Source organism: Melitaea cinxia, chromosome 4 (assembly GCF_905220565.1).
Source record: "Melitaea cinxia chromosome 4, ilMelCinx1.1, whole genome shotgun sequence".
Taxonomy (NCBI): domain Eukaryota; kingdom Metazoa; phylum Arthropoda; class Insecta; order Lepidoptera; family Nymphalidae; genus Melitaea; species Melitaea cinxia.
Window position 1 is genome coordinate 13,990,365 of NC_059397.1, and position 11,124 is coordinate 14,001,488.

The following is an 11,124-nucleotide window of genomic DNA, read 5'->3' on the forward strand; positions in this document are numbered from 1 at the left end:
TGGTAGCGATTTTACGAGAATTAAAAACTACATTACTTAACATAGTGATCATAGCTGGCCTCTACTGATTTTTTAAGATTGGGTTTATTGTATTTAGTCTTGAAAACTAACAGCACTAATAACAGTACCTAGCAATAGAATTAAACAAAATTTGGCTAATGAAAGGTCTTCGCGTATAACAACTAGTACATAAATAACACATGTGCGTACAGAATGATTGCACGTCGAGATTGTTATGTAACATTTTTGTAAACAATGAATATAAATCAACAAAACAATGAAAAGAAATCCTGTTTCACTACTCGTCTTCTGGCACACCTAAACACACCTGTCACACTAAATAAATCAATATTGTCCAGTCTACATTAATTGTTAAAAGTTTCTATTCCTGCAGGAAATCATCTTGACAATAATTTGTGGATGCCAAAGGTAGTTGAATAAGTATAATATCTAACTGATTTTGAAGGTATAATGAAATTGTATTTGAAAAGTAGCTCCTAGCTAGTTTGTATAATGGAAGCAGACGAAGTCATGCTGATTAATTCAATTAGTTGGTAGGAGAGTGGGGCAGCTTTAACCACAAAAACCTACAAATTTTATACACGCAGCAACTCCAATACCTAATATTATTAATTTGTAACATATTTTTCTGTAAGATACGGAAATAAAGGGTTTTTGAATTTCATACTTTTTGCTGCAAATTGTATTAATGATTTTGTACTAAGAAAGGGAGGATAGGATGAGGTAAATTCACGTTAGTAAAATGTCTTATTTGTAACTTAAGCCTAGGACAACCATGCGCTCATTAGAAAAAAAAACAGATTTAAAAATTATACAAATAAAAAAAATTGTAGTACATAAGTTAAGTTTGAAAATTTGAGAGTCTTTTCTCCACGATAACTTGTCATTCGACTCAAATACGCGAAAGGTGCGAAAATCTAAAAAAATACTTCACCTACGCGAAGTCTTATCCCCAAAGTAAATATCCTAAATCATGTGTCAATCTTTTAAGAAGGAGATATCATCATATTTATGAAGTCTTTAAAATTTATAATTATATTTTGAGATGGTAAAAATATCAGTTATCGTAATGGCTGTTGCTTTGTTTGTGAATAATACTATATACAGTGTCTATTGTGTGTTTGTTCCTACATATAATAATTTCGCTTCTATTAATAAAGACGGCCTTAAAAGCACAATTTAATTGTTACATATCACTTCAACTAATCGGCTCTAAACACATTCCAAAATGTTTTATATTTTTGTATGAATTTATCACTTTGGAAAATATTTTATAATCTGTGGTGCTTTCTAGTTTGCTTCTTATGAATGTTTAATCTGTGTTTTTGATGGAGATTGTCTATTAAATTTTGATGAATGTTTTTTTGAGATCTGAAATGAATGGTTAGTATTTTTAAACGGTGTATTTCGATAGTGTATCTATGTTTAGCCAAACTATATCACGTATGCTGTGTTATCTTATTTAATAATATTATTTAGGAAACATATTTATTAGATATTAAATATTTTCTGTAACGATTAACGGTATTAATTTTAATTTTCATTTGAATTACATAAACAGTAGTATTTTTTGTCTGCCGCTTTTTATAGTAACTGTGGCGTTGTCTATTTCAATAACCTCGTGGCTTCCAGTATTTGCTCAAATTTATAAAAAGAGCAGTTAGTTTTGCGGTAGAATTAATGTTTGTGGCTCCTGTATATAACGTTTAGATAGATTTTGTACGTAATAGCGTGAAATCTTTTCCTAACGGTAACATAATAAACTATATGTTGTATATTATTTGTATTGAAGTTTAATAAATATGTGCGATGCATTATTGCCGTGGTTTCATTTGTTTTTGGTAATATTTTATAAGCTATATATAGTGACGGTACTGACCTATCACAAGCTGAGAACATTTTATATTATTTTATAGATAGATGTATTACGCAAATTACTACAATCGTCTGCAGTAAGCGTGGAGATGATAAATCTCTTAATACTTTTGGAACGAAGTTCTTTACGGCAGGCTTGACATTTGGCTGGGCGACCGAACTGAAAAAATGTGATACTAAAACCGTAAGAAAAATATATAACGGAAGTGACGTAATATCAGTCACACGACTATATAATATGACGTTTGTAAAACTTAAATATTACTAGTAAACTTTTTAAAAATTATTAAATGATTTTATACTGTCGACAAAAATAAATAGACATGTTTTTTTTTTTTATTTCCCTTAATAGTTTGTATTGTTATTTTGTTTGATTTATTTTATTTTACGGTATTTGTTATTTTTTAAAATACTAAATTTCCTGAATACTTTTATGTACTTAATTAAAAACCAATCAACAAATAAAAAAAAAAAAAAATCAAGAAATCGAAAATATATATAAAATCCAAATTTTTTTTCGAATTTTGTTGCTTCTATACTATCCGAAGGAACTTCATTCCTACCTAGTGTCCCATGACACCACATAATTTTTTTTTATAGGATAAGAACCTTCGTCCACCAATATATATTTTTAGGGCTATACAACATACAACACTTCCTTTTCCTTTTGAGTAACTACAGTTAGAAGCTGTTACTAGAAAATAGTAAAGAGTAATAAAAAAAAAGTGATAAACGACTAAATTTATTTCATATAACCATATCTTCATCTGGCGCTACCTTTAATAAATAATTGTTAACATCATATTGTCGCTTTTTTAAGCCCTTTTCACCCATATAGTAAGGAAAAATATCTAAAGTAGGTACGTAATAAATACCATGGCGACTAAAATTGGTTTTAGGGCCAAGAACATTAATTTCTAAGTGCCCATGGTAGCACTGGCCATGTCTTGCATGTGGTACGGAGTCACATTTGACCCCAAGAAATTTGTCTTTGGCGTAATTAGATATAAGCCAGTAGACGGCTGAACGCACGTGACTGCAGAGTTGGAAGCACGGCAGGAGGTAGTCTTGCATTGTTGACGGTTGGAATTCGCCTGTAATCAAAACAAACAACGGTATTTATTTATTTATTTCATTTGGACAAACAGTAGTTGCTACATTATAATTTTCACATAAAAACTATAGGTACTACAATTAAGCTTAAATGCGCAACATTTTAAGTTGTCACAACATGCACAAAAAAAAATGTAACACTAATATTATTAAAATATTATATCTTCAAATTGAAATACAGATGAGTATAATTAAAAATAGATTTAGTAAGTTAAAAAACAAACATAAACAGCAAATACAAAAATCATAAGTAATTAATCCCTCAGCAATCCTAAGACAACTTTTTTGAAGGCAGGTAATTTATCATTAAAAATTACCAATTGATACGATTTAGCCTGTATACATCCCACTGCTAGGCACAGGCCTCGGGCTAGGGCCTATGCCTTGCGGGTTGGTGGGATATATTTCCATTGTATGTAACGATAACTATATCAGGTGTATATGATAATTGGTTGGGAATTCATATTTATTATGAGAAAATTCTTGTTTATCGTCAGATACATAAATATTATTTTATGCTTGTAGTCCCCCAATGCTAGTTTAAATTACAAGATAGCACTCCTAGTGTGACGATATATCACAACACTAATGGTAGTGTCTAATATAATAGTAATTTACAATGTGTGTACATTCATTCTTCTAATTCTCATATGTAGTAAAAAATTATAATATCATTATATCATTATTTTACTAAGTAAAAGATGATTTTTATTTGCAAGAATTGCTGACACTGATAAAGGTCGGCTACCGACCTCGGTTCAAATAGCATATCAATTTTCAATTACACATTTCGACACTTGTCGCCTGCCTATATCATATAATTTTTTTATTATATTATAAAATATTAAAGACACAATAAACGTATTACACTTAATGGCAACCGAAAGGATGAATTACAATGTCGAGGCATATGGAAAGAGACGTAACACAAACATTTAAGCCCAGATAACTGTTATTAGAGGCGATTTTCTAATGAGTCGATTGAGTGGGTCGATTCGAATGACGTCTCTTACATTTACCACGTTTCTTGTTATCTCACGCTCTGTGCGTAAAAATTGGAAACTCAATTTTACCCACGATAAATATGGCAAATATAATTTAAATCATATTTAAGTGACCATTAAATACAAAAAAAAAACGAGTGTGCTTTAGACCACACGATTAAATCTTCTGCACAATAGGCCTGAACTGTGTCTTATATATACGAATCGTAACTGGCTATGAGAAAAAAGATAAAGAAAATGTGTGCTCGCACCTCACTGGCTCTGTTCGCCTCGCCCGATCACACCTTTCGTAACGCTCTCGTCACGCATTCGCCAGCTTACTCCCCAAGTCAAGCGTGCGTAAAGAAGTTTTACTTTGAAAATTGATAGACTAGTGATATCAATAACAACTTTAGGTTACCTCCATTTATGTAAAAGTCTACATGACCGACTGCCTCCGCTAGGCCAAATCCATCAATGTTTGTGTGTACAGCGTCGACTTTATGCGCTGCGTCTGAGTTGAATCGTTCTGAACGTGGCAGTGTACGGAAGCATGGACCCGCTGGATCCAAACCTGTAATAGTTGATTTATATTTATGAAGAAACCAGATAGGTAGCTATACCGTGAAACCGTAATCGCCTATCGATTAAATTCGTAGCATTATTTTGTAGCTTATATTATATTCGTGACCTCTATCGTGAAATTTGACTTTATTTTCCTTATAAACTTCCATTCAGGGAGTTAAGCTATTTAATATAAGTACTTCAACGTTTCAGCCTGTAATATCCCACTGCTGAGCATAGACCTCTTTCTCAATGTAGGACAAGGATCAGAGCTTAATCCTCCACGCTGCTCCAATGCAGGTTTGCGGATATATTCCCTACTATGAGCATGATACAGCTTAACGTGCTCTCCGAGGCACGGTGGGGAGATCCACAAGGACTAACAACCAGGCCGGAGATAAATATTTGTATAAACACAAATATCCATTCCGAACGGGAATCGAAACCGCGACCATCATCATCATCATCGGTGTTTAGCCGCCGCCGACCGCGTGTACCGACACGCATATTACATCAGAGTGGTCGTTATACTCGTATACCTACTTATCTATACATCTATATCTATACTCTATACAAATAAATAAAATTGAAGTGTCTGTTTGTAATATTAAAATAACCGCTTTTTACTAAACGCATATATTTGTTACGCGTGTATTTTTTATATTTTTGTCTGTCTGTCTGTTCCGGCTAATCGGATTTTGACGGGACTTTCACTGGTAGATAGCTGATATAATAAGGAGTAACTTAGCTTTAGTGTTTCTATCAAATACGGGTCTGGTGGTATAGATACAATCTACATTACAAGATGAGAAAAAAGAAACATTTATTTTAATACCTAAACGATCAAAATATATATAATACGAGTAGTCTTTTTCCCCACAAAGTCGCTGATTTAGGGCAGTAAACAAAAAGAGGTAATTGAGCTAAAAAAAATTACTTACCAGTAAGTCGTGACGGTTTCAAATGCGTTAGCTCATGATATTTAGTAGCTGCATATGAAGCTATGTGGGCGCCCAAGCTCCCTCCCAGCAGTTCTAGTTTATCTGGATGTAATCCTCTACGAGTTAGTTCTGCTAAGAATTCACCTAAGAAATTACCTAAGGGCTTCGTTAGACGAGCTGCGCTGTCAAGGAGGAAAATAATAATAATACCTACACTTTATTGTACACCAAAAACAGAAATGATACATATCAAAGAAAAAAAAATTGACAATATATTCATATTGTCAATATACATGTGTTTCAATTTAAATAAATGTTATTATTCTTACTACCTTTTCTTTCGTATCTATGTTAAACTAGTTGACCCGCGAGATACGTACCGCCAATTTTTTTGTCGTGCATAAGCATATCGATTATTTTTTTATTCAAATCTGATCCTGATAATAACGAACAGTAAAAATATTTATCCAAGTTAGTTCGCGAGTATAGGCCATAGACCTTTCCCTTGTAGGAGAACGGTCAGAGTTTATTCCACCACCTTGCTCCACTGTATAAAGGTTGGCAGATATATATACTATGAATTATGTTTAATTTATTTTATTTTTAATGAAAATTATTAAATTGATGAAATTATTATAATTTTTATTAATATAGATTATGTAATTTGACTATGTATTGTGAATTTTTAGTAATAACTTAGTTTTGTTTTGTTAAATGAAATAATGGAATTGAATGTGATGTCAATTTTTGTATTTTTATCTTCATATGACATGTATTTAATACGACAACGACACTAACGCATTAGGATAATATCCTGTAATGTTAGATGTATGATGGAATAAATAAATAAATAAATGTATGAGTCACACACAGTGGTGTGTGGCTGTTGCACTTGCGGTTGCGAGTTCGATCCCCGCTCATGACAAACATTTGTATTGGCCATACAGATGTTTGCCGTGGTCTGGGTGTTTGTGCAGTACTTGTGGATCTCCCCACCGTGCCTCGGAGAAGACGTTAAGCTGTCGGTCCCGGTTGTTTTCATGTACACCTAATAGCGATCGTTACTCATAGTAGGGAATATATCCGCTGACCTGCTTTGGACTAGCGTGGTGCATTAAGCTCTGATCCTTGTCCTACATGGGTAAAGAGGCCTATGCCCGCCAGTGGGATATTACAGGCTGAAGCGATAAGTAACGATCGCTATCAAGTGTATATGATACACACCGGGGCCGACAGCTTAACGTGCTCTGCGAGGCTCGGTGGGGACACCCATATGTACAGACATCACAACCGAAATATTTGTACAAATAAAAATATCGATCTCGAGCGATAATCGAGCCCGTAAATTTCCGGTGTTTAGACGTATACATCTTACACGTACCAACTACATCAGAGCTGTTGTTTATTAACATAAGGTCTATTATATAATTTTGAAATTTGACTACGTATTTTTACCACGTTGATCGCTACAGTACTGGTAAATAATTTAGTAATTATAGTAAAAAGTATGTAAATTAAAAAGGTTATATATAGATACATGTTTCCCTTGACATACTTGGTAGATCCATACAAAGGTACTCTTAAATACATATTATAAAATTAAGATTCGTTATTTTATTACTTAAATTACAAATTCCATACATTTATGTTATAACAGAGAGAACCGCAGGTGTAAAGGACAGAGTTTTATAACTACGAAAGTCGAAATCTTCTAAGATAATTTTAATAATAATATTGTAATGTTACTTCTTTAGGATTATTACATAAAATTTAGGATATTAATTACTTATTATTATTTTATTTTACAAATGACTTTTTTGGCAACTTTTTGATAGCGTTAAATTTTCTCAATTATTCTATTCCTTTGTTACTAAGGATTGTACGTAAGAAGCTTCTGTAAAAAGCACTAAGGTAAGGAAAAATAGCTCAAAATCAGTCTAATACCTAATAGCATCATTATGATGAGCTACCTTATTAATCTCTCTAAATTGAGCCTATAGCTGCCAAATAGTGACTGTGTACGAGAGTTAGGTAAAGAATTTTTTAGAATCAAACATGGTTCGGGTACATACATTGGATAAGTCCGATGGAGTATTGGATATATTTCCAAAATAATCACGTTTCGTCCTCGTTCGATGTACGGAGTTGCTACTGTTCGTACAACTGGCGAAAACGATGCGTCCAAATAACCGCTTATAAATATCTGAAAATAGTGTCATTATTTTCATACCGGTATCTAAAATTTCAAAATACTTTCGTTGTAATAAAGTAAATCTGCAAATCAAAATCAATGTTTACATTATTTAAGTAAGTTTAGGCTTTAAACTTCCAATTGAGGTAGGGCACAGCAGGAATTTCCTGCTCAAAATATGGAGCAGCCCGACTGGGGTAGTACCTCGACCTTACAGAACATCACAGCTAAATAATACTGTTTTCAAGCAGTATTGTGTTCCTGTTGGTGAGTAAGGTGACCAGAGCTCCTGGGGGGATTGGGGATTGGGTCGGCAACGCGCTTGCGATGCTTCTGGTGTTGCACACGTCTATAAGCTACGGTAATCGCTTACCATCAGGTGAGCCGTACGCTTGTTTGCCGACCTAGGGATATAAAAAAAATATCAAAATCAATAATATTGTTTATTGTAAGTTGCGATTGAATGAAGATTTTATTGAGGAGAGCTGGCTAATATTTTTGTAACCCATTTTTAAATTTATCTAATGTAAGGTAACTTGTTAATCAATTATTTGGTTTTAATGATTGATAAAAGGTAATAAACAAAAAAGAAAACTGGAATAAACAAGAAAAAGTTTAACAATAAATATAATATATAGCTTCATTTTAATGAGCACTAAAGCACTGATAGAGGTATAAAATATGTAGTACCACAGTTTTCTTCGTCAAGTCCAGATGTTTATCCACACAAGCAGCTCCTTCACGATTGAGCTTACAAGTTACCTCCTCAACGCCGATCCAATTATTACTCGGCCAGAGGGCTACAACTGTTAGTGAATCCTTCGTTTTATCAGAAAGTGTTGTATTTTTTGTCATTCCTGGGCCTAAATAATAATGAATTGTTTATATAAATTTCTAAGACCACAAAAAGGAGGAGAGAAATAAGGACTTAGGAAAAACAATTTTTATACAAGTTTAATTTACGTAGTTCAGTACGTTATTTTAAAGAATATTTAATCGAAACATAATTCAAATCCAGACTGTGATCAGTTTTCAGGTGTTATTTTATTATTGTTATAGTTGTTATTATTTTTTAAGGAGGAGTTTCTCAATTCGATTATATAATTTTTTTTATTTTGTCTGTTGATCAGCTATGACACAATGATCCTGAGCGTGGATATTCTATGAAAAAATACCGAACTACTTTAAACATGCCAAACTGTTATGAAGCAACATACCTACTAAGCTTATTATCTTTTTCTGTTCAGTCAGTTCAGTTCAGTCAGTTCAGTCTTCGATGAAAAAGAAAACAAATATGGCACAGTATGCATAACGTTACGTAGATATGCGTAATATATGGTTTTATTTAATTAATAATAAAATATATTGTTATTATTATTAATGTTTAATATATTAAGTAACTACTATAGTACAAAATACATACAATCCGCCATAAGTCCAGCTGGAAATCCAGTATCTCGGCTAGCTATACTAAGGGTGCACATACAAAATATAAGAACAAGTGCCTTCATTATTAAAATTATGCAAAATAAATTACAAAAGCACGTAAGCCGAGTGACCGTTAACAGAATACGCGCATTACTGACTTACTGATGAAGTTTCTTAAATGGTGGAAGGTCGTAAACAATTTTCGTAAGGCCAGACTCTACACGCGTTTGTCTTAACAATTGCCATACACGCAACTTGTAGCCTGATAACGCTCAGATTCGATGCACTTATTTAATTTATGCTATATTCACAAGTTTTATCAAGTAACGTAGTTTTATTCAGATCAAAAAGAATTACACAACATTGAAACTTCAGATGGTCATATACTTATATTACCAACCAAAAACTAATTAGGTAAGTTTGCAAAGTCACGGCTATCAGAGGAACCAAGCTATAAGGTAATGGGCAGTAACAATCGTTCAGGCGTTTAGTCGCCTAAACATCAGGCAGGCAGTATTTTTATATGTACAAGTGTTACTGGTCTAGGTGTACTTTACTTGTAGGCCCACCGTGTCATGGAGTGCTCGTAAAGCCTGTCAAGTCGGTCCTGGTTTTATCATAGACACCTTATTATTTCGTTACTCATAGTAGGGAATATATCCGTCAACCTACGGTGAGCAATGTGGTGGAATAAACTCCGACGCTTCTCCTGTACAAGGAAAGACATTGATCTCATAGTCTCTCATAGCTTGGTATGAGAATTTGCTCTGCATTTTTCCATGTTTTTATGAGGTTTATGAGATATTTTCCATAGTCGGGAGGCTTTTGACCGACAATGGGCAGGCTGATTCTGTTCATTTCAGTTCAGACCAGTAACACAAAGTTAATTAACAGATTAAAGACGGATCTCATATCTTTCGATGGGTTATTATTGTGGCTAAACTAATAAAATTTTCATTATTTTGTTTTTCAAAATAAGTAACCCATTTTTGATTTCTTTATCTTTTATTCCGTAATTAGTGCACAATTTTTAATCTATAATTAACGTAAAAAATGAAATAAAAAATTAGAATTATACGACATGTTTAATCTATCACGTTTAAATCATCTCAGTTACTAAAAAATAGACACAATTTATGACTGTGGTAAGAATTGTAAAGTTTTTAAAGTTTTAGCACATTTTCCTGCTTTGTCTTAAATGTCTTGAGAAAACTCTATAAAAGATAAAAATAACATTTTATCTTTTAAAAGAATGGGTCAGTGTGCCAAGAAACTTTTATTATAAGAAGAAGACCTTCGACGATATATCTGTAATAAATAACTTGTTTACTTCATCTTTATTCATGTTTTTACATTAAGTACAGGTACGTTTTAGTGTTTAAGTTATTTTTTACAAATAACATTTTGCTTTATGCTTAATGCTCAAACTTTTTAATTGAGATAGTTGTATTTAAAGTCAAAGTCATTCGAACTTTTATTCTATACAAAATTTTGCCAATTATCCATCAATTTGGTTTTATTATTTTACATCTGCGTCAATGCTAAGCTAATTTAATATAATTCGTGTCATGTAAAAAGAACGCTGGCTGTTAAAATGCCCAAAGGCGATTTACAATGTTGCCAACTCTTGAAAAAACGTTTTCGTACTGTCCATTATTTGGAACAGTCTTATTTGGTAAACAAATCGTAATTCACGTTTTTTCCGCATTTATCACTGACTTTCATAACTCATTAGCATACGGACACTTGTAAAACTCCATTTACTATTTATTTCACTAAAAAACAAATATCAATTTATCATTTGAAACACATAAAAACTATTAAAATATGAATATCGAGTAAAGGTAATTAATATTTTTGAATACCACATTTCAATAACTAAAAAATTTGTTATTATTGCTTTGGTTTAAAAAAAAATTGTAATTTTGTAAAGTGATAATTATTATACTTATTTAGTCCGAATTATTCGCACCGGTATTTCTAATATTTTTTAATAATAATAATAATA

At 32.4% G+C, this 11,124-nt stretch overlaps 1 protein-coding gene across 1 annotated transcript; it reads right to left on the bottom strand.

Annotated features, from left to right (window-relative positions):
- Window positions 1-2,622: 2,622 nt before the first annotated feature.
- On the bottom strand, window positions 2,623-9,199 carry LOC123669926 (lipase member H-A-like). Its single transcript, XM_045603443.1, has 6 exons — window positions 9,112-9,199; window positions 8,379-8,551; window positions 7,570-7,700; window positions 5,498-5,679; window positions 4,414-4,566; window positions 2,623-2,990 (listed from the first exon to the last, which is right to left on the bottom strand). Exons 1-6 carry the CDS (start codon window positions 9,197-9,199, stop codon window positions 2,644-2,646), a joined length of 1,074 nt encoding a protein of 357 aa, XP_045459399.1. The 3' UTR covers window positions 2,623-2,643.
- Between the last annotated feature and the right edge of the window lie 1,925 nt (window positions 9,200-11,124).

Excerpts from the sequence above, each read along its gene's own strand:
- LOC123669926 (XM_045603443.1), bottom strand. The coding sequence starts at position 9,199 with ATGAAGGCACTTGTTCTTATATTTTGTATGTGCACCCTTAGTATAGCT. Across the intron at positions 7,701-8,378 it reads ACTTGACGAAGAAAACTGTG|ATATTTATAAGCGGTTATTT; the intron begins GTACTACATATT and ends CACTATTTTCAG. Across the intron at positions 4,567-5,497 it reads GAAACCGTCACGACTTACTG|GTTTGGATCCAGCGGGTCCA; the intron begins GTAAGTAATTTT and ends CAACTATTACAG.